Genomic DNA, 24,304 nt, shown 5'->3' with positions numbered 1-24,304 from the left:
CAGAGAAAACCCTCCTATTTGGCTTTCCGCCCCAACAAAACTTACATCGCAATTGGCTCGGCCCCCGTTACCACATCTCTGCTCTCTCAGGGTCTGTAAGAAAAACAAAGAGCACCCCTGTCACGTGAGGCTCTCCCCAGCCATGCCCCAGGCCAGAGGCCCTGGGAGAAGGGGCGTCCGGGCAGGCGTGCGTACCAAGTGCTTGAACTCTGCAGAGAGGCTACCGTTGTTGGACTCTTCCATGTTCATCACTTTGGTGTTTGTGCCCAGAATGTTAAATTTCCGGGATCTGAATCATAAGAGAAAAACACCAACCACGTAAGTGACTGAGTGGCCAGGGTACAAAGTTAGATGAACCAGAACAGGAGGAGGCCTGCAGGCTGAACTCACCCTCTGAGAGCCGCAACGTCCCCGGAGTCCCTGTTAAGAACACAGACTGGTGTTAATAAAATAGGCCTGGTGTTTCTTCTAAAAGTTTACTTTGAACACCTGTAATTTACTCTGATGGAACAACTGCTGTTTTCCTGGAGATTTCTGTAAACAACTCAATTACATTTTATATGCGAAAAGTGACAACCCCATACATGTTGAAGCAGTAGACACAGCCGGCTGCCTACCCAACATCTCCTCCTCCTTCCCTATCAGAACCTTGGCTCTGTTGAGCGATCCTTCCCATCCCTACCTCCAGGGGGTGCTGATGGTCAAGTCCACCAGAACATAGCAGGCCCCCAGTGCAGTGGTCCAGGGGTGAGGATAGGACCATACTGTCTAAATCAGACCATGAAGGAATTCTATCCCAGGCTGGATTTACGTTCCATAGCTTCAGCTGCACACGAGCAAGGAGGCATGTAGCCTTAACTACGACAAGCAACCATGTTGCAACCTGGAAGGAAACCTTAGAATGCCAGTGATATTTATGGTGACAGACAAGAGAGATGAAAATTCTGGCTCCCTGATGACATCGATGAGTCACTGATCTCACTGTCAGGAACTTGCCCTAACTTTGCATTTCCAGTTATACTGGGATGCAAATTCCCTTATTATTTAGGCCATCCTGGGTTCCCTATAGAGTCTTACTGTTACCTGCAACTCAGAGTATCCCATTGATATAGCTGGAAATATTCTTCCCAGACAATTGTTCATTGTTTCTTAACTATGTTTTTGAGTATTTTGTTTATACAGTCACATTTCTCAGTGTTTTCCTTTCTTCCTAAACTTATTTTAGTACTGTTTAAAAAGTTCTTCTCCATTGCTATATATTTACTTATGCTTTTAAAATTAATAACAGCCAATATTTATTAAACAGTGCATTCCATGGGAGTTTACAGATTAAAGTGGATCAGTTTTTAAACCCTTCACTAATCTTTCCATATGTCACCTTGGGGGAAAGTTAGGCTTATTTATCTATTTAAGATTGAACCCAGGACCTTGTGTCTGTTTTTTTTTGAGGTGTAGTCAGTTTACAATGTTGTGTCAATTTCTGGTGTACAGCATAATTCTTCAGTTACACACTAATATACATATATTCATTTTCATATTCTTGAACCCAGGACCTTGTGCATGCTAAGCATGTGCTCTACTACTGAGCTATCCCCTCCCTGCCATATATCACATTTTAGAGTTTAATAGTCCTCATTATCAGGAAATTCTCCCTCATGTATAGCCTATCCTTTTTTAAAAAACTTTTTTTTGCATTACAGCTTTGATGTATAATTGACAAACAATAAGCTGCACTATTTAAAAGATACAATTTGATGAGGCTTGATATATGTATCTATACTATACACACCTGTGAAATTATCAGCCAAGATGATGAACATACCTATCACTCCCAAGTTTCCCCACACCCTTTTGTAATCCATTCCCCACCCCCACACATCACCCACCTCTGTCCCCAGGCAATCAGTGATCTGCTTTCAGTCACTCGAGACTCATTTGCAATTCTAGAATTTTTTATAAATGGAAGCATAAAGTATGTGCTCTTTCTTCTTGGTCTGGCTTCTCTCACTCAGCCTAATTATTTTGAAATTTATCAATAGTTCATTCTTTTTGTTGGTAATATTCCATTGCATGGATATACGATAAACTATTTATTCAGTCACCTGTTCATGGACATTCATCTACTAACCAAGATTCCTGTACAACCCTTTGTGTGGTTATATGCTTTCATTTCTCTTGGATGAACGCCTGGGAGTGGAATGGTTGGGTCACAGGGTAAGTGCATGTTTAACTTTTTAGGAAACTGCCAAATTGTTTTCCAAAGTGGTTGTACCATTTTCTCCATTTTACCACCACTACATCTTATGTTCACCTACGCTTTTAAGACACTCTTGTTTTAAAGATGTAAATACATCTGAATTTATTCTGATGGACAGGAAAAAGTAAAACTCTAATTCCTCACTCAAATCCCCCCAAAACCAAGTTGCCCCAAGACCACTTACTGAATAATCCATCCTTTCCTCACTGATTAAAGATATCATTTTAAACATATGTTAATTCCTGATATAAACTTGAGGTCTATTTCTGGACTTCAGATTTTACTTCAGTGATCAGTTTATCCCTGTCCTGGTAACATGCTCATTTAGCAACTGAAACCTGTGGTACATTTTAATATCTGGCAAGGCAGCTTCCGGCACCACCCTCCATAATTTTTATTTATTAAAAAAAATTTTTTGGAAAGTAGAATGGTGGTTGCCAGGGGCTGGAGGGAGAGGGAAATGGGGATCAGTTGTTCAAAGGATAAAGGGTTTCAGTTTTGCAAGATGAAAAAGTTTTGGAAATCTGTTGCACAACAGTGTGAATAAGCTCTACACTGCTGACCTGTGTAGACTTTCAAATGGTAATATGTCAACTACATGTCAATAAAAAAGGAAAAAAGAAAAGAAGCCAACTGGCAAAAAATATGAGGCAAGCAGGAAAATCTGAACAGTAACCAGCCATTTGATGATATTAAAGAATTATTCTGGGCAAGATTTAATATGGTTAAGATGGTAAAGTTTATGTTTACCACAATTAAAAATTAATAAATCCTTTTTTAAAACTATCTTTGCTTATTTTTTTCATCTAAGATATAACTTGAAAAGCAAGTCAAGAGTTTGCTTAAAAAATCCTATTCACATTTAGGTTGGTGCTGTGTTAACTGGGAAGAATCAACGTCTTTATAATAAAATTTAAAGTATTAGTCCAAAAGTATGACTTATCACCTTACTTTTTAAAGTATCATTTCCTCACTAAAATTTCATAGTTTTCTTCAGATAGGTCTTAAACATTTCTGTTAAGTTTATCACAATATTTTTTTTTATTTTTGTTACTTATTGTGAAATCATTTTTCTACTATAATGTCTAACTGGTTGATGCTAATTTACGGTTAAAGTTATTAACTTTTGCTTATTTCTTTATTAAAAGTACTACCTTTCTTAAGTAGCTTATTTCATTAATAACTATCTTCCAGTTCATTCTCATGAAATTTCTAGATAAATAATTATATCACCTACATTTTCTCTGTACTAATCTCTTCGAAGGGTAAATGCATTTCAACTTTTTAAAGGTATTTGCAAATTTTGAAAAGTATTCCATTACGTGGTGAAGTGTGGAACAACAACAAACAAATCAATTTTCTTATATGGTCTCAGTTTTATATAATATGCATAAATTACATTTATAAGTAAAAAACGAAGTAAAGAAAAATAGGGACCCGAGGTCACAACAGCAACTGCAACTCTAATCTGTACCGCCAGCCTTGTGGTTTTGTTCAGGCACATAAGTGACAACACACTGCATGGTTTTGAAAACTTTCCTTTAAATGAAAATAAAGTCTCTAAGTTCACATGGTATCTGTCAAGTTCTCATTTCTCTACTCCTCATTTGAAAAAAAAGAAAGAAGAGCTAAGATAAGGAGTACTTACTTGTCAATGCACACTTTAATTTTAAGCTGATAATTTAACTCGGGGAATTTGACCAGCAACCTTTTCCCAAAAAAACAAAAAGGGAAAGTTTCAGAGCCAAGGAAACAAAAATCCAGTTAAAAAAAAAAAAAAAGACAGTAGCCCGCCCACCACCAGCAACTCTAGGTGAAGTAGTATAAATAAAATTCATAACTCTTCGATTCTAAAGAAGTGAGTAAGTCACAGCCCCAAATTCATCCTCCTGCCCGTGCTGTTTTTGATCTCAAGATGTGTATCCCTCCTTCAGGCCAAAAGGGACTGAAAAACTGCCTAAGGACTAACAATTTGGACAAAGTTGTGAGAAATTCACAAAAGGGTAGTAAAAGCCATTTCATGAAGAATATTACAGGAATACATACTCTGCAGCTGGTGTTCTTTCTATTAAATCTGAAACCCAACAACATTCTACCTTTCTGAAGAGGGAAATTTCACTGCAGAAGGGCAAACCCCAGCCTACCTATTCTGACCTGAATGTGAAAGTAACGCTCCACCTGCAGGGACCCCACCCACCTGCCCTGTGGCTTCTTAGCTTCTATTATCACTAGGCTTTACTCTTTCCCTTACAATCCTCAAGGAAAAGTAGCCTCAAATAACAGAAAATAACCAGCATCACTTTGCCCATTTTGCAGGGCAGACGGTAGACGCTATGGCCTAAGACTTGAGGCCTGGAATCTTCAGAATACAGTGGGCCTTAATCATAGGAATCTGCCCAGGTAACCCCCAAAAGATGACCATTCTTTAGCATTTGACAGGAGAATCAAAGAGCAAGTCAATATGCCAACAAATTCCATGGCTATCATGGCACTGCCTGCAATGCCTATAAAGAACAACCCTGGCCACCACCTCTCCCCCCACCCTGAGAGCATCCCTCAGTATACGGAATTCTTTGCCAGAAGCAGAGGCGCCCTGGCCCACCTGACTTTAGTTGTGAACTGGACCCCGGTCTTGATGACTAACGGCCGGTCGGGATGCATAGGCATGCAGGGCTGTCGCTCCACCACAAAGGCGCTGGAAGAGAAAGAGGAGAGCAGCGATTCACTCACTGTGCGAGGGGGCCGGTCCCTGTTCTGTTTCTCTGAAGTCAGCCAATCTCTTGTTTAAGGACATTTGTGGGGGAGTTGGGGGCGAGGATGATGAAGGAAAGGGACCAGAACTCTAAGTTACCTTTTCATTAAGTTTCTAAACAGCTCCACAATTCTCTCCTCCAGCATTGGCCGGTGCTGTACAATAGGGTCTCCTTTGTAGCTAACTTTCTGCTGCAGCTCCTCCAGTTTCTTAATTTGTTGGCGGGTCTGAAGTTGAGATTCTGCTAATGAGGTTATCCTGCCAATAAAATAAGGAAGTTTCCAGTTACCTACGTGAGTGTATGCAAGTGAATTAGAGAAAGGGAAGGGAATACAGATATAAACGCGTCGATGCAGTCCCCTCACGTAAGAAAAGGGCAATTTTTTTTAATTGTGGGAAAATATACATAGCATAAAATTTACCTCTTCTAAATGCACAGCTTAGTGGCATTAGGTAAGAAAAGGGAAATTTGTTTTGCCTTTTTCTTTTTTTTTAAGTTTTTTTTGGGGGGGTGGGGAGGGAGGTAATAAGATTTACTTATTTATTTATTTTTAGAGGAGGTACTGGGGATTGAACCCAGGACCTTGTCCTTGCTAAGCATGTGCTCTACCACTTGAGCTATACCCTCCCTTCTTTACCTTTTTCAAATGGTCCCTTTCTAAAATTTTACATTTCAAAGCAGGAGGTAGGCATAGAGGAAGAAGTGTCAAAACTTATGCCACTAGGAGGCATTAATGGGGTTATCACTGGAAAGTGACAAACATTAGGACCCAGATATGGAGAACATGAAATATGCAGAACATGAAATATGCAGTTTGGCACTCACTCTTCTAAGCCTAACTTGTCCTTCTACCAAAATGTGAGGACTGGGGAAATGCAGGCAATTAGATAGCCCAAGAAGATGGGTTTGAGCCGGCTCTGTCCCTCACCACCTGTGCAAGCTTGCCCAGGTCCTTGTGGGCCTGGTGTCCCCTTGCCTGAGAGAAGAGGTTGAACTTCATGGTCCCCATGAGCCCCTTCAAGGTCAACTTTAAATGGATCAAAGGGTGTGACATGATGTTTCAAAATACTGAAACATGCATATAGAAAAAGTAGACAGGGAGACAAAGGCTGATAAAATCTGTCCCCAAGAATGGAGAATATCAGTGTCTTTGCTGGTCTCCCGCTAGTTTACCAGAGACGTCCAAGAGAGAAGGTAGAAGGCAAGGGGCGGGGAGGTCAGCGCCAGGACTTCTGAACTCGCTGATCCACTTCTGGCACTTATATTTTCCCATTCCCAGAACTTAAGCTTTTTGGTTTCCTGATCAGAAAGCATTTAAAACTGCCTTCAGTATATGAGCAAAGCTCAGGGTTAGTGAGGATATGAACAAACAGGCATCTCATGAGAGTTGTCCTAAATTTCCAATTCCATGCTTTATTTGGGTTTCTTTTCATGTCAAGTTTCTCCTAGTTTAAGCTGGTACCATGTACTCACTACTGGGCTTGGAACACCAAGGGTGCTCAGTAAAAATTTGCTGAGTGAATGGAAGTCGAAGAGCAGATTACAGAAGAACATATAAAGAATCATCCCACCAACGTGAAATATATAGATTTCTATCTACACGTATACAGACAAAAACAGATGTCTAGAGTGGTGGTCATCAAAATTTGATTTGTATGATTTGATTTTTAAAGTCTTTTCTTCTCTTTATTCATTTTCTGTATTTGGGCTTTTCTCCCTTATAAAGAGCATGTGTCATTTGAGAGTACTAAAATAATTAAAATTTAAAATTTTATCCATGTGTTAAATACAGTTAAACCAAAAGCTTTCTTTACATCAGCAAGTAAAATATATTTAAAATACAGCAATACATAAATACGCTTTCATTTTTACAAAATTATCCAAACAAAGTAAAAAGCTAAACTCTTAGACTAAGTGTGAATATGTTAAAGTCCCCAGCTCTGAAATCTAGTAGCAACTCTTTGCGTCTGCAGCTCTGACCATGATTTAGCACCGCTTGCTAGAAAGAAAGGGAAAAAAAGTCTCCTTTATCTTTTACCAGTTTTCTAGACGATCTAGGCAGATGTTGGGAGGGCCTCCAATGCAAGCGATCTGTTGCCGCCGCTTCCAGTCCGCCAGCTCTTCGTCCGTGAGAGTTTTCTGCACGTACTCCATAGCTGACAAAAGCCCCGCCAACTCACTCACGATGCTCTGGTTGGAAACCAAAACAAAGTCAGAAAACATTTCCTCAGACCATCTCTAACCACACTCTTCAGTCAATTCCAGAGAAGGAACGCATTAGAAAACAGGCAAGTTCATCCCCGAGATGTCAAAATCCCGCAGAGGAGTGAGACACGCAGGGGAAGGTGACATGCTCTTACTCGCCGCATCTGGTCCAGTGCAGTAAGCATCTGTTCTAGCTGCTGCATCTTCTGCCTGGTCACCGACTGGTTGTTTCCATTTAGATCTTGCATATCTGAGAAGGAAGGAGAAACTCCCTGAGCACAGGGAACACTCCTTTCCCTAATAACTAGGCTCCCTTAAGCACCAGCAGCCCCTGAACGCTCCCTCCCCCAAGACTGAACACAGATGAAGATAAACAAGTCCTGAAACTCGAGTAACACAAACTCACTTTCTACAGGAGATTTTAACGTCTCTAATATTCACTTGCCTCCTTGACTCTTGAGGGTTTTATAGTTGAAATCAAAGTCATCCTGGAGATTCTCTACCACTTTCATTTTCTGTTCTAGATCCTGTTTAAAACAAACAGAAGCAGAAGTAAAAAAAGTTTTCCCTTGGGAGAGGGAAAAAGTTTCTGAGAAGAATTAAAGCTAAAACCTCACAAAGGATACATGCAGGACCCACAGGCAATACCCCCAAGCAGCGCTTCACCTGGACTCGCTTCCGAACATCCTGTAGGTGCTGCTCCAGCATCTGCTGCTTCTCCGTCACCACGGCAGCTGTGGGGTGGTTGGCCTGGCCCCCTTGCTGCCAAAGAAGGGAGTCAACACTCATGTGAACACAGGAAATATGGGGAGAAAAATACCTCTGAACAGTCTCCACTACCTGAGATGTTGCTGCCATTGTGAGGGGAAGGGAAACAGAGCAGCGTGCGGGGCGTGGTAACAGGAAGTTACCTGGCGGCCGGGGCTCGCCAGGTGCTGTCAGTGTGGTGCCAAGAAGCTCTCATAGTCTTACCTGTGTCCTACCTCTAGGTCATACTATAAACCCACTCTTTTTTTTTTAACAACCCACTCTTTGTATTGTACCAGGAGACCATATGTTGAGCTAAGACACGGTCTCTACCTTCAAATAGCTCATTAGAGGTTAAGTACGTAAAAAAAATTCAGAACCATTTATGACAGCACATGTTGGATGCCTATTTAAATGTATAGAGTGTCCAATACATTTCAGTGGGATAATTAAAAAAACCCATCTGTCCCAGGGATGAAATTCCCTATCAAGAGATATTATCTCAGGCGAGAAGGGGAGGAGGCTGGTACCTTGATAAGGCTGAATAGCACAGGAAACTTAAAAATAAGTTTTGTCCAGACTCATAGAGAAAACAAACTTACGGTTACCAAAGGGGAAAGAGGGGGTGCAGGGATAAATTAGGAGTTTGGGATTAGCAGATATAAACTAATATATACAAAACGGATAAACAACAAGGTCCTACTGTGTAGCACAGGGAACTATATTCAATAGCTTGTTATAACCTATAATAAAAAAGAATATGAAAAAGAATATATATACATGTATAACTGAATCACTATGCTGTACACCAGAAACTACCACAATATTGCAAATCAACTATACTTCAAAAAAAAATGTTTTGTCAAAGTAATAGGATATCTTCTGACAAAAAAAGACCATGTAAAAGCCACAGTAACCAAGACAGTGTGGTACTGGTATAGGATGGAGACATCAACCAATGGAACAGAACTGACAGTCCAAGAAAGCCACTATATACCCAGTTTTCCAACTAGAAACTCCACTGTCTTTGATTTCACAGTGAGTGACCAAATCTTCCTAGCTCTATACTCCGTAATCTCTCAATTTGATCTCCAGTGCCACCAGCTCAGTTCAAGCCCCAACTCTTGATCCCTTTGCCTCTAACCTCTCTCACGTCCAGTCTGCTCTCTACATTGCTACCAGATGTCTCCAGAATCAATCCTAAAGATGCCAGTTTTAGAGGGAATCATTCTCTCCCTTTCCCACGGTCCTTGTCCAAGCCCACAGGATACAAACTTCCCTTAGAAGTTTCAGGAAGGCAACCTCCAACCTCATTCTCTTGGCAGCGGAGTGACTCATCTGATTGGTGAGACTGGGAGAAAGATTCTGTGCACATAGAGATGTTCAAAGAGCCTGGCATGTATGCTGGTGCCTCTCTCCTCCCACTCTTGCCTTCTGGGGCACACCCGGGGCAGGAGTGAGGGCCTGGTTTCCAGAAGTTCTAGAGGCCTGTGTCTCTGGGTTCAGTGGGTGTGACTGTGTGGTCTCTGAAGCTCCATATGGATAGCTGGGGCAGTGCCGCCCTGTGAACCCAATCTCTCCACCCTAGGACCTAACTCAGGGGGCCCCTATAGTCACACACCCAAGCCCTGCTTTCCATTCTTGTTTACCAACAATACAGCTGATATTTAAATCTGCATTCGACTCCTACATCTATTTCTAAACTGGTACTGCACTTAAAGCAGGGAGATAGATGTGATCAATTATCACCCACAGAAAGCTGCTCCTAATACTTCAGTGAGAACTCTTGGCTCCCCACTGCTTCCAGCTATAAACAGCTCGGCCCAGCACAGTCAGATGTTTCATACTATTCAGCAACTTAGATCTTCCCCTCCTGTGCTTCGGCCACCCCAAGCTACCCACCCTTCCCCACATACAACATGTTTTCACGCTGACTCCCCCACACCCTGTCCACTTGGCCTGGCATGTGCTTCCGCCTCAGCACACCTGGGCTCATTCACCTTCAAACTCGGAGCGAATGTTTGCTCTCTGGTGAAATGGTACTCAATTTTCTGAAGCAAGAGGACCCACATTCTCTACATTTTTCTCACTACAAGTGTTTGTGTACCTATAACCCCAGCTAGACTGAGAGCCCTGGTAGCAGGAATCACATCTCTTTGTTTTCCCATCTCCTAGTGATTTACCCATGAAAGACAGCTGGGAACATGCCGGATGATGTAAACAGAGAAAATCACAGTTAGGCCTGGGTTGAGGCCTCACATATCCAACTTGTAGCTTTATACCGAGGACTGCAAACTCTTCCTCCAAGGGCCAGGTGGTAAATACAATTGGCTTTGTGGGTCACACGGTCTCTGTCATGAATACTCAGTCCTGCCACTGCAGCGGGAAAGCAGCCAGAGACAATGCATACACGGACATGTGTGGCTGTGTCCCCCAAAAACTTCACTTACAAAAACAAGCAGCAGGCTGGATTTGAGGCATGAGCATTGGCTGCCAGTCCCTGATCAGTACGACGGGAACATCCTTTTTGTAACTCTCCTGGTATGGTTGGAGCCTCTGTCCAAGTTGGCTTAAATTGATTATTTTTATCTTATGGAAGAGGGTGAAAACATAAAGGTTCTCCACAACACAAAATTCTAGTGATGCACAGATAAGTGCCATTTGCTAACCTCCCTGTCTCCAGAGTCCTGAACTGTGAGTGTCATTAGTTACCCTCTCACCCACATCGGAGCATATCAGTTTTCTACTTAAAATTCTTTAGTGGGTTCCCATTTCCTACAGAAGTGGGGATGATGATGATGATGATGATGATGACAGCAACAAAAAACAGTTAACACATTTATTTCCCATTTAGGTGTCAGGTACTGATGTAAACTAAGCATTTTACATCTATGAGTCAACTTAATTCTATGAAGTAGGTACTGTTATCATTCCCAGTGGAGGGACAAAGAGAGTCAAGAGTTTGCCCAAGGTTACACAGCAAGTGACAGAGCTATGGGGTTCAAACCCAGATGGTCTGGCCTCAAGGCCCTTGTGGTAAACTGCTCTCCCAAGGCCAAGCTGCTCAGCATGACTAACTGGGAAGATTTTCATGATGTGGCCCTTGCCCAGCCAGATGCTGAACTTCCCACACTTCTCCCAAGAATACATGTGCTCTGTTTCCCTGTCTGAACGTGGCCTTCGTTCTGCCTAGAGTGCTCTCTCCTTATCGTCTGCCTGATGCACATATAATAAGCCTTAAGTCTCGGCTACAACACTACCTCTCCTTTCTCTGTGATGCCTTCCCTGACTCCCTCAGTTAGACCTAGATGTTCTTTCTTTGTCCCTGCTGCATTTTTGTCTTTAAAAAGAAAAAACTGTACACCCATGTTCACAGCAGCATTATTCACAATAGCCAAAAGGTGAAAGTCACCCAAGTTCCATCAACAAGTTAATGGATAAGCAAAATGCGGTACAGCCATACTATGGAATATTAATCAGCCTTTGAAAGGAAGGGAATTCTGACACAGGCTACAACATGGACAAACCGTAAGGACGTTATGCTAAGTGAAATAAACCAGTCACAAAAAGACACTGTGAAGTAAGCCAGAAAAGAGAAAAAAAAATACCGTATGACATCACTTATACATGGAATCTAAAAAAAAGACACAGATGAACTTCTCTACAAAACAGAAACAGACTAACAGACATAGAAAACAAACTTATGGTTACCAGGATAGGGGAAGGGGGTGAGATGGGACAAATTGGAAGTTTAAGATTTGCAGATACTAACTACTATATATAAAATAGATAAACAACAGGTTTATACTGTACAGCACAGGGAACTATATTCAACATCTTGTAGTAACCTACAATGAAAAAGAATATGAGAATGAATATATGTATGCATATGTATGACTGAAATAGTATGCTGTACACCAGAAATAGACATAGCATTGTAAACTGGCTATAAAAAAAGAAAAAGACACACACTGTATGACTCCACTTACATGAGGTAACCAGAACAGTCAAATTCAGAGACAGAAAGAATGGTGTTGCCAGGGGCCAGGGGAATGGGGAGCTGTTGTTTAATAAGTATACAATTTTAGTTCCACAAGATGAAAAGAGTTCTGGAGATTAGTTGCACCACAATGTAATGAACTTAACACTACTGAACTGTATACTTCAAAATGGTTAAGATGGTACATTTCCTGTTGTGTGTATTGTACCACAACTTTTTTTAAAAGAAGAGGGGAAAAAAGGGAAAAAATTTCCCTGATTGTAAGATATTAAAGAAAATATCTCAGGGAAAGTAAAAAAGTCAAAAAAGTCTCCTATAACCAATGATGCTTGGTATATATCCTTCTAGACATTTTATGACACACATCAATAAATATGCATATCATATCCATTTATTTTTCCCATTATGAATCAGCTCTCCCATTACATCATCTAACGGGTTATTGTTGCTACTGTATAAGAGAACTACTTCGTCTTAAAATATTTATCTTAAATACAATCATCTTTCTGAACACTTTGTTAGTTCCAATAGTTTGGTGGGTCTTTTTTAATGTTGTCTCTTGCTTTCCAGTATTTACACTCCCACTGCTTTTTCTGTCTTATTACATTGGCTGGATCCTTCAGAAAAATGTCGATGGCAGGAGGCATCCTCAATCTTGTAACTGTTTTAAATGAGATTACTTCAGTGTTTCACCATTGAGCATCATGTTCCCTTTGACTTCTGACAAATATTCTTTATTGTGTTAAGAAACTCCACTATTTTTTATCTAAAATGGACACAATTTTGTCATAACAAAAATACAATTTTTCTTCTTTAACTCACTAATTTAATGAATTACAATAGGATTCCTAATGTTGAGCCATCCTTGCATTCCTAGGATATAAATCATGCTTTGTGCATTAAGCAGGATGCAAAAATCCTAACCATTTTCTTTACTGACATTGTCTTCTTTAGGTTTCTATATTAGTGTTACTCCAGCCTCATAAGATAAGCTGGAAATATATATATATTTTTCCTATCCTTTGGAAGAGTTTAAATGATACTGAAACAATCTGTACCAAAACAATTTGTTAAAACTTTTAAACCATCTGGATTATTGGCTCTTGGTGGGATAGGGAGTATAATTTTTTAAAGTCTTTTTCAATTCATTTTTATGGTTATTGATCTAATTAAGTCTTTCCCTTTTTTAAAATCATATTTTAATAATTTGTATTTTATTGCATTATAAAGTTGTCTGATTTTCCATTTCTCCCAGACCACAACCTCCCCTGGGGGAGGTCATAATAACTAGCACATAGTAGGATACACATGCACATACACACATAATAGATTAGATGATCTAGGTAGATAGATATGACTATCATACATCACTGTAAGTGTTATATGATATCATAGCCTTCTGGTCCAAAGGTGAACTATTACAGCCTTCAGGGAAAGCAACCTAGAACTAGCTATAAAATTTATATACATACAAACACACACACCCTTTGATCTAACAATTCCATGCTTGGAAGTCTACAGTAAAGAAATCAAAGCATGAGTGCATATATAAAGATACATAGGGAGATACTGCAGCAGTATTTATAGTGGAGGGAAAAAACCCAGAATGAAGTGAATGTCTATCAAAGGGGGAATAATTTAATAAATTTCAGCAAATCTATACCACAGAATACTATGCAGCAAATAAAGAAAATGAGCTATACCACTTGACTTAGAAAGATTTATATGACATAATAGTAAACAAAAAAAGCAAGATGCCGAGAAGTAAACCAATTTAAATGTGTGTGTGTGTGTTTGTGTGTGTGTGTGTGTTTTCTATCATTTGTACTGAAGAGCAAGCACATCTTGGCACACAAGAAGGAAAGCACAAGTTCAACAGTGCTCTGTTTCTTCCCTGGCCTCACCTGGGCTGCAGTGGCTGCAGTTTGGAGGAGGCGGGACTCTTCCCACAGGCACCGGGCCACAATTCGGGCAATCTCCATTGGCTTCTCAAGGTATCTGCTCTGTAAGTCGGAGAGAAAGATAATGAAAAGTGGCAGTAAATTAAGGAGATGCGGGCCAAACTTTGCTAACTTAAAGCTAACTTCCTCCTAAGTTAAGAAGTCAAGGAGTATCCAGTTCAGTCAAACTTTAAGCATTGAAAAGAGAAAGAAATAAGACAAACCAACCAACCAACAAAAAAGATAAAAGAATTATCTTCTTATGAAGGGACCTGGTTACAACCATGTTATTAACATGCTAACATAATATGATTAACTAATAATCACATTATTACTTCAACTGACCAAAGAAGTGAATTTCAGGTAAGGATGCTCAAAGGGCTAGTTACTTCTTCTTTGATTTAAAGTACAGGACAGGTTCTCATTATTTAGCCAAATGAGAAAAGAAACACTTTCGCATAAGAAATCTTAAACCCTCCTCTGCGGGTTCAGTTTCTCCTCCACTCAGTTTCTCATCTCACCTGAAGGAACTGCTTGATTCTTCGCAGGTTGTGCTGATAGAGAACATTTGACTCTTGGAGGAAGCGGCTATACTGCTGGTCAATCTCACCCAAGAGATTATGGAACACCAAAGTGGCATGTGATTCTTTGCTGGCCGCATATGCCCTAGGAAAAGGAAGAAGGATAAAGAATGATTCTGAAACCTACACACATGCACACACCCAGAATTCACTACCAAGAAGGAGGGAGAAAAAACAAGTTAAACCTGATGCTTTAACCCACTCATTTTAGATTCATCTTGCTCAGCAACAGTAAATATCATCAATTTAAAAGTTATCAACAATTATTCCAGATACTACTAGCCACTGTCATAGTTCTGTATTTTTAAAATACTTGAGTGAAGTAAACAGACATGCTATTTTACTTTAAATTCTCAGTCAATTCTGTAGTCGAAATTTTAGCAGCAAATAAGCAATCTCAGGCTAGGATGGCTTATTTCCAACATCTCTAAGTCACCTCCCTGGCCCCTCACCTAATTCTGGAAAAACCAGGTCAAAGGTGTGAATTAAACTAAAATTAATAGGTGTATCTGAATACATTGAAGTGAAGGAAATAGTTGTTGGGATTCTGCGCCATTACCTCCTCTGTGAATGAATTTATTTCCCTTACTCCAGGTCTTGTTGCTTTAATGAAAGGGGAATCAGAAGTACAGACCCAAATTTTCACCCATGACAGAATTCTCATTCAGATAAAATATATTTGTATCATGTTCCTGAAGTGTCAGAACACACAGAGCATCTCACCAAGTAAATGAGACCCAAATCAGCCTTTAAAACATCTACCAGCAAGCAGGCTGTTTCACTGTCCCAGAAGACAGCTGCCCATATGCCCTTCTAAATAAAGAAAATGATTTTGCAAAGCTAAAACTACCTTTTTATCTTCTGATCTCTTTTGCCCCCTCGCCTGTGTCCGTTAAGTTTTTCAATGGAATGGCTAGCAAAGAGTTAAGCATTGAGCAGAACATGTCTCTTGACTCAGACTAAAACCTAACGACTTGCGGAGTTTCTCAAGAAGGACTTACCAATCTTGACTCTCAATCCAAGGGGCCAGAAACTGCCGTAGCTCCATTGGGAAGCTGTCACTGTACAGCTGGTGAAGCTGCTCCAAATACCGTGTGTCGAGCTGCTGTAGCTGATTCCATTGGGCCATTCTGCTGGAATCAGGGGTCACAACCGTAAACCAAAGTGTTCGTATGGTCACTACGAGCCCTAGTAGTAGACAGTGTAGAAACACCCCACCTCCCCAACACAGGTGTCAGTCTGTCATTAGGGATAGATGCTTTGGAAAGGACTTTGCATGTTTCTCCCGGTTGAGAACAACACATATACAGTCACAGTCTCTACCACTGGAACCACATCACAGCTTCTTTCTTCTAAATTAGGATGACAATGTGGGCATGATGCCAAGTTCTAGGATCCATTATCTACCAGAGGTATGCGAAGCTGAAAAACTACTTAAGTTCCAGATCTCCATTTCTTCCTCCATAAAACAGTCATAATTTCCACCCCTCGGGGCTGTTGAGATAATATTTCTAGAGCATCCAGCTCAGTGCCTAGTGCACAACAGATGCTCCACAGATGTCAGTTCCTTTCTTTCTACCATACACTCCTTTTAGGTGAACTGAGAGGTTTAAATACAGGAAACCTGAACTAAGACCAAAATGTGGGATGTGGATGTTCAGGGAAGACAGAGAGCTAATTCCAAGACTACAGGTTAAAAAGTATAAGCAGGGGTCTGCCTGGCATTATCCCACTCAAAAAAAAAGTAAATTTGTTTTTGGAATTTCTCAGTCTGGGGTGAGAAAGAAGAGAAGCTAAAAACCAGGCATTCCAGTTGTTCCCCAGCTCATGAATACCCCAGGGAAATGCTCAGGAAGTCAAGCCAGCTAACCACCCTGAGTCCCCTTTCTGAAAAGCCTGGGTCATGGAAATAGCAATACAGACCAAGTAGTCTTAAGAAGCTGTAAAGATAACTGTGATTAGTAGCCGAAGACTAAGGTATGTACAGATCAAAGTATATGGAGATGGTCCTCTGGGACAGCGAGAACATTTACTGAAAGATAGAATACATACAAACATATAGGGGAGGCACAGTGGAGGCGGGTATAGCTCAGTGGTAGAGTGCATGCCTAACATGCACAAGGTCCTGGGTTCAACCCCCAGTATCTCTATTAAATAAATAAATAAACCTAATTACTCCCCCCCAACAAAATTAAATACACACACACACACACACACACACACACACACACACAAACATATACACTTAACTAGAGTGCTTGCTTTATTTCTCAGAGAAGGCATGAAGAAGCACCTAATTACTGGTCCTTTCACTGGTGATAAAACTGACAGGTCTTCTGTTCTCAAAGTAGCAAGTGGTTCAGGATCTGGTGTTCTGACAGAATCTGAGAGGGCTGTGCTGCTGCTCTCCCCACCTCTCTTGGGCGGGAACAGACACAGAAGATCCCCTCACTTTGCTACTGCAAAGATGGCATCAACTGGTCAAGCTTTCAAGCACCTACTCAGGAAAGCAGGGACAATCTCTTCACAGCAGTCTTGTAAAATGAGCAATTAAAAATCCTAAAGCAGCATTATTCAATAGAAATGTAATACAAGCCACATGTGCAATCTTAAATTTTCTAGGAGCCATATTTAAGAAGCAGCTAAAATATTTTTTTAATTTTGCATTATTTTTTACTGAAATATAGTCAGTTTACAATGTGTCAATTTCTGATGTACAGCATAATGTTTCAGTCATGTATACATACATATATTTGTTTTCACATTCTTTTTCATTATAGGTTACTGTAAGACATTGAATATAGTTCCCTGTGCTATACTACATAAACTTGTTTATTTGTTTTATATATAGTAGTTAGTATCAGAAGCAGGTAAAATTAACTTCAATAATATGTTTTATTTAACTCAATGTATCTAAAATGTTATCGTCATAACATGTAATCATATAAAAATTATTGAGACACTTCACATTCTTCTTTTTGTGCTAAGCTTTCTAAATCCTGTGTGTACTTTACACTTACACCACTAAGGTATTTCTGTCCTCAAGTACCAAGGGCTTAAATACCACTGGTGAAAAAGTTCAGTAAAGCAAAGAAATGAAAATGTCAGTATGGGGTATTTGCCCCAATCAGACCAATTTTGTTTCCATAAATAAACTAAATCTTCCAATAACGTTAGAGGGGAATACGTTAAGTTCCCTGGGCTTTTGGGATTTTTTCTTTTAATGGTGTCTTCCTTCCTCTTAGGCACCTTCCAAACATTTTCAGCACCACTCCTTTGCAATTGTCCCTAGCCCCACCATCTCTCACCCCAAGACTAACCTGCCACAGGACCAACGTGATGCTACTTGGGCAGTGGGACATGTACACCAAACACTGGCTAATGAGAGCAGTAACTGAAGCACATGCCACCCACTGAAGCAGTATAACCATACTGTGTTTTACTCTCAATAAGAAATCAAAGGCCATTAAAACTCTTACAATATTCACATTAGGGCCAAGTTAAAATTTGCCTCCTAGGCTAAAAGCATCAGGATCTGCCTTCTGTTTCTTAGGACCTGATTTGCATAGAAATCTGTTTAAGATGCCAATTTATGTAGATTTCTACTGCATATGAACGTACACAGTAGACCTACATAAGTCAATACCGTAGTCAGTAGACACGTGGTTACTGAGCATTTGAAATGTGACTGGTTCAAACTGAGATACGCTGTAAAATACACACTGGATTTTGAAGACTTAATATAAAAAAAAAGTAAAATATCTCACAAATATTGAAATATTAATATTCTGGATATATTTGTTAAATAAAATATATTATTATGATTAATTTCACCTGTTTATACTTCTTTAAAAGATATCACTACTAGAAACTTTACCATTACATATGTGACTTGCCACCTAATTTTTTTGGACACTACCCCTCTAGATTATGCAGTCAAAAAGCTGTGGTCTTCCTAATAGATGATATAAAGAAACAGACATCTACTTTTCAAAATAAATTCCAGTATCATAAATCAATAAAAAGAAGACTAATTATTTAACTGCTGATCTTGGATACAAATGTAGAGCCATCACAGTCTGCTCCGAGGTTGCAAATGAAAACATAAAGCACTGTACCTGCTCAATTAAAGATTAACATTGAAGTCATGCATAAATATTTGTATTTTCAAACTAACATACCATTACAAAATTACAAGTTGTTGAAGATTTGCCAATTCATTTCTAGCCTATAACTCAGAAGGGTTTTGTTACTGTTGTTTTGGTTTTAGTTGGAGTTGTAGTTAGTTTCAGTAAGTAGTATAATAATTATGTTGTTTCTTAAACCAGAAACCAGCTAAAAGTATTTTCCATAAAATTAAAGCACCAAAAATGACTGATTGTATGTTCTACTTCTCAGCCTAATCACTGTAGGTAATACTGTAATAGCTATCTTATATTTTTTTGAAAAAATCATTCCAATATAAAGCCAAAGTGCGGGTAGTATTTTCAAGGAGAACATGGGCAAAGAGTCAAACAGTGATTTTCTTACCAGCTACTTAGCTACAAACCATATTTAACTAACAGGGGCCACAGGGCAACCAGACCAAACGCTCTTCATAAGAACTGTATATCCTTAAGAGGTCACTAGCCAAACTCTCTAGGAAAATCACTGCCAACTAGCTTTGTGCTAATAGCTTTACTAGGGAAAAAAAATTTTAAAGCCCACTTTATTTAACAATTTCAATTCTGGTTTTTCAAATTACACATTAATCTGAAGAACTCCACTAAATTCTAACTAAAGTATTTCTTATCTACAGAATAATTCTAAGTCTATGATTTAATAACCACTTTCACTGAACTCCAGGACACAGAAAGCGATTTGCACAACTATTTGAGTGCCCAGGACCATTCTAGGTGCAGAGGAGAGAAGTCAATTCATCCATATGGTGGCTGGTTTAGGGTAACACACTCTCTTAATTCTCTCCAGGTGTTTATTCAGTTTAGGTTTGCAGACAGTAAATGTTAGCAGATAAAGGAAAGGTAAGTGTGATCCCGTTTTTTACAACTGAAGAGAAAAGAACAATAAAAATGAAACAGCAAGTCACCAAAGATTTTCTGAACTTTTCAAAACAGGAATTTCTCAACCCCTTGGGGATAACTTACCAACAACAAGTCATAAGGCAAAAAACTATTGTCTAATGGGGAACTTATTACTGTAAAGATCACTAAAAAAGTTTGTCCAAGTCACAGTTCTCATTTATACACTTCACTCTAAATAAACCAAGGCGTATGTTGAGAATCACAGGTCAGGACCACTTACAAAAGGTTCCATTATACCAATCCCATAAAACATCGTTTTAAATTAACATTTGTTCTTCATAGCCACGCACCAGTGGATTTACCACAGGGCTGAGTGAGGGAGTGAAGGGTGAAAGTGAGGAGAGACACGAAAACCAGAGACAATAATCCAGAACAGAAAGCGATCGAAAGATAGTTTCTGTTCCACCTTGCACTGTGTCACAAGATTTTTCTTTGGGTTTCAGCCATACTCTATGTTAGAAATACCTATATTGTAAATAGGACATATTTATATGCATTTGTATTTCATCTGTTCCTATACTAAGCTCCTCTCTGCTATCAGGAAAGGCCCAGGGACTAAGGCAACTCAAGTATAAAGTAACATAGAAATTGTACTAATTTCTAAAGAAACCAGTCTTTGTAAGAAGACATTTTTAAGGGATTATAAAAGTAATAATCTTCACTGTGGAAAATTTGAAAACAAACACCCAAAAGATAAAATCACCCATGTCCTATTGTCTCACTATCTAGAACTACAATTGACATATATATTGATACAATTCTTTTCAATCTATCTCAGAGTGTATATATATTTGTTTTTTCTTGAAAGTTGGCATCATAGTATTTTTACAACTTCGTATGCTCTTTTAAATCTTATTGTATAGTAAATATGTACTACAGAAAGATTTCTGCTTCAAGTCCACAAAACAACTGTTTGATTTGTATCAGTGCTTTCAGTGTAATCCTGATAATTCCATTCAGAGCCACAGAATTTATTTATATTTATAAGCTCCAACAGTTTATTCTTACCATACCACATTCCAAAAATAATATGAGGTAGCTACAAACTCATATTATTTAAAGTAAAATGAAAGTAAATTACAGAGGAGAAAAAAGTGAGAAAAACTAAAAGACAATTAATGCTATAGAGACACTCGATCTTCATGAAATTGTCACTGTTGAATCAAAGGCGTAATGAGTGATAGGGAGTCCACATTTAGATATTACAGCCTCAGCTATTTAACTACTGGTAATTCAACCATTCATAAACACCCCAGACATTAAAAATTTGGAATTTCAAATTTACAAAGATAATTCGAAGTAAGTACACTTCTAAATATATAATTTCACTGCTTATAAATCCAAACAGCTCCTTTATAAAGTTTAAGATTAGATGTTTGCCTTTACCATAAGTCTATATAGAAATATAGTTTTGACTTCCTCACAAGACAAAATTAACACTTGAGTGCCCAGTCTGAACTAACCTTATTATAATATTCAAATATATTCAATTACAAATAATAAGCTTTGCTTGAAAGTCAGAAACCAACTCTTCCTTGCAAAAATAGACACTCAAGATACAAGAGAACTTGAATTATAGTTCCCTATTAATGTGGCAAAATTGAGTATGAGAAAGAAGTATCAAATAAATGGGCAGTGGAGCTCGGAGAAGGCAGGGAAAGAACAATTTTAATAACACTGTGGAGCACACTCAACCCCTAAAAGTCTGCTATCCCTCATTCTTCTTATTTCACTTTAATTCTTGGGAAAGTCCAAGAATCTTGTGCTGAGCACATGACTTTTTCCATTCCAAATCCTGCCTCCTGTAAGCTCTTACCACTGGCACCACTTTTGTATAGTTACCTAACTTAAATCCAGAAACACAGAGAACAAAATGTATCAGATTTACAGTTAACTGTAAGAGGTGGAGACTAGCAGGAACGTAAACTACCAGCAAAAAGGAAGGAAAACCTGGTGCTCTGATCCATGAAAGACAATCAGGATTTTCAAAACAAAACCAAAAGCACTGCCCCAAATCTAGTGCTCACCCAGCTACCTTTGGGAAAAAGATCCTGAAAACCATCTATTGCCAAAGCCTCTTATTATTTCAAATCTAATCGTGTTAAGGGGTTTAAAAAAAAACAAACCCGATGTATTCTCCATTCTTGATTTGGGATACGCACTACATTTGATCACAAATATTTCGGATTAAAGGAGCAAGAGCATAACAAACATAATTCCCTCAAAAACGAAAGTAACACAACTAGACACGCTTTGTCAATTATGGAGAGTGAAGCTTATGGTTAAAACTGCCTGAGAACAGGTCTGAGCTCTAGACAAAAACCACAAAAGAGACCAAATTGGTGTCACATGGCCTCCCCACTTTGTGACACATCCCTTCCCCCAATCAGACACAGCCCTCTGATGAATGTGGTGTGAAGCCAAGGACAGAGAGACCAGACACTGGCTGGACCTGGGTCCAAGCTCTGCCTGCCTTTTATCAGCTACTTGTTTGGGGGACATTACTTCACTACTGAACAGCCTTCTCCTTTAGTAAAATGGGGAAGTAGTCCTCTTTTAAGGATTGTTGCAAAAGTTTAAAAAAAATAAGGGATGTACAAGGATGCTTCCTTATCTTGGCAATTATAAATAATGTTGCTGTTAATAGCAGGGTGTATGTATCTTTTCGAATGACTTCTTATTTTGTGGTTGGCTTTATTCCTTTGATAACTATGTAAGTTTAAAAAGCTAAAGCTCTACAAGTTCTTAGAAACAATGAACAGGACATATATGTAAATTTTAAAAAATATGTGCAGTATATTGTGTATATGTATTTACATGCAATATATTGTATATGTGCAGTCAAATTGTAACAGTTCTACCTAACAAAACTGAGAACTGAAAATTAAAAACTGAACCTAAAAAAAAAATCAGGGATTACAGCATCCCTCCTGCATGTGCTAGACACCCCTCATTGCTGTATTGTTTCTTCCCCTCACAGCATCCCTTTCAACATTTCATATGCTAAATCAATTTCCTCAATGCCCTGGGAAACAGAGATTCATCCATCAGATTAGTCCTGTTAAATGGTAAAGTCCGCTTTCCCTGCTGGTAAAATACATGCATTTTTCTGGGTCTCTGTACCATATCCTGAGGGAGGGAGGGAGTAATGCTGTGATTTGGTGTCTGGAAAGGGGAGAAGGAAGGGAGAAGAGAGAGTTGGGTGGTGATCTGATATCTCCATACATAGTCCACCTAATACAGCTCCACATTATAAAAAGACTACAGGTCAGAACACTAAGTGATTTCCAAACTAAAGAAAAAGATGAAAAAGAAGAATGTTGGTTTAAGAGCAGTCCAAATAACTAATGATCATCGTTAATATTTATTTAGCACTTACTACGTGCCAGGCACTCTTTTAAGCACTTGACATATATTTATTTCCTCATTTCATCCTCACAACAACCCTGTGAGATAGATACTACTTTTATATCCCATTTTACAGAGGAAGAAAATGAAGCACAGAATTTTAAGTGACACCCAAGATCAGACAGGTAGTAAAGGCATGGAGCTGGAATCCTAACCTAGCCTGTTTTCAGCATTCCTGCTCCTAACCGCTAGGCTAGAGGGGGAGTTTTAATTGATTTTAAGTAACCCATGAACCAACCATAATATTAAGCTGATGTGATCTTATGGTATTTCAACAGACATATATAGTGTTTGAATTAAAGGGTCTATTAGTCCAGCTGTAACTGGGGCACACCTAATGATATTCTAATCGTATCACAATCTAAATGGCTCACTGTGAAACACACACATTCAGGAAGGGACAATCAGGGTGTGAGGCGTCCAAGAACTGGAATATTTTGCCCAGTAAGAAGACTTGGCTTAGAAGTGAGGTTAGGAGGGAAAAAGATAAATTACAGAAGAGTGGCTTTTTAAATATTTGATCTGTACATGAAAGGGTAAATCACTTAAGAACCAGAATCTGTTTTCCCACAAATTCTACTCCCAGATTCTGCTCTCTGGAGTAATTCTCTCTGTATGCAGAGGGTCCCCACCTGTAGGTTAGAATTACAAGGGCAGATATACATATATATATGTTTATGTATGTGTGTGTATATATATATATATATATATATATATATATGTTTATGTATGTGTGTGTGTATATATATATATATGTGTGTGTATATATAGATTTTTTTTAATAAAAAATAAAATAGAGATGCCTGGGACCAAACCAGATTCCAAATCAGAATTGCTGAGGGTAGGAACCAGGTTTCAATACTTAAAAGCTCCTCAGATGATGCTAATACCTGGCCAGATTTAGCACCTCAGAATAAGAGCAGAGATCAGGACTCAACTCAGGGTGCAAATCAGAATCACCTGAGGGGCTCGGAGATGCTGGAGGCTGGTCCTTACTCCACATGTACTGAATAATTAGCTCCAAGGATGGGCAGCTGTAATGCAGCAGAACACTGTGGAGGCTGTATAAGGGGACTACGGCATGAGATAAGGTCGGAAGGGCTCTCATGTAAGCCATACTCAGAAACAGGGACTCTCATCCAAGGGTAATGGGAAGGTCTGAAAAGTTTTAAGCAGGTAAGTGACAATTTGACTCACATTTCAGAAAGATCCCTCAAGATGCAATAATCAAGGTGAAAGATGGAGGCAGTCCTGAGCTTGGGTGGTAGCATCAGAAATGTCTTGAAGGGAGCATTTTCCAGAGATACGAAAGGGAGATCTGATGGGGCTTGG

At 39.2% G+C, this 24,304-nt stretch overlaps 1 protein-coding gene across 7 annotated transcripts in view; it reads right to left on the bottom strand.

Moving 5' to 3' along the window:
- Positions 1 to 24,304, bottom strand: part of STAT3 (signal transducer and activator of transcription 3) — a 58,111-nt gene that overhangs the window by 11,204 nt on the left and 22,603 nt on the right. For 4 of the 7 annotated variants that reach the window (XM_015235161.3, XM_006199238.4, XM_006199237.4 and 1 more), the window contains exons 2-14: positions 15,485 to 15,613; positions 14,424 to 14,568; positions 13,867 to 13,965; positions 7,882 to 7,977; positions 7,661 to 7,742; positions 7,371 to 7,465; positions 7,049 to 7,200; positions 5,109 to 5,267; positions 4,860 to 4,952; positions 3,906 to 3,965; positions 391 to 420; positions 196 to 289; positions 46 to 93 (exon numbers count right to left, since the gene is read on the bottom strand). In XM_015235161.3, the coding sequence (XP_015090647.1) occupies positions 46 to 93; positions 196 to 289; positions 391 to 420; positions 3,906 to 3,965; positions 4,860 to 4,952; positions 5,109 to 5,267; positions 7,049 to 7,200; positions 7,371 to 7,465; positions 7,661 to 7,742; positions 7,882 to 7,977; positions 13,867 to 13,965; positions 14,424 to 14,568; positions 15,485 to 15,612 (1,281 nt within the window). In that variant the 5' untranslated portion in view covers position 15,613. Of the gene's footprint in view, positions 1 to 45; positions 94 to 195; positions 290 to 390; positions 421 to 3,905; positions 3,966 to 4,859; positions 4,953 to 5,108; positions 5,268 to 7,048; positions 7,201 to 7,370; positions 7,466 to 7,660; positions 7,743 to 7,881; positions 7,978 to 13,866; positions 13,966 to 14,423; positions 14,569 to 15,484; positions 15,617 to 24,304 lie in introns of all 7 variants that reach the window. The other 3 variants (XM_031685535.2, XM_031685533.2, XM_006199235.4) reach the window with 1 other exon arrangement.

The sequence above is a fragment of the Vicugna pacos genome, chromosome 16 (genome assembly GCF_048564905.1).
Source record: "Vicugna pacos chromosome 16, VicPac4, whole genome shotgun sequence".
NCBI classification, from domain to species: Eukaryota; Metazoa; Chordata; class Mammalia; order Artiodactyla; family Camelidae; genus Vicugna; species Vicugna pacos.
Note: the sequence above shows the minus strand (reverse complement) of the source record. Positions and strands in the feature narration are given on the sequence as shown.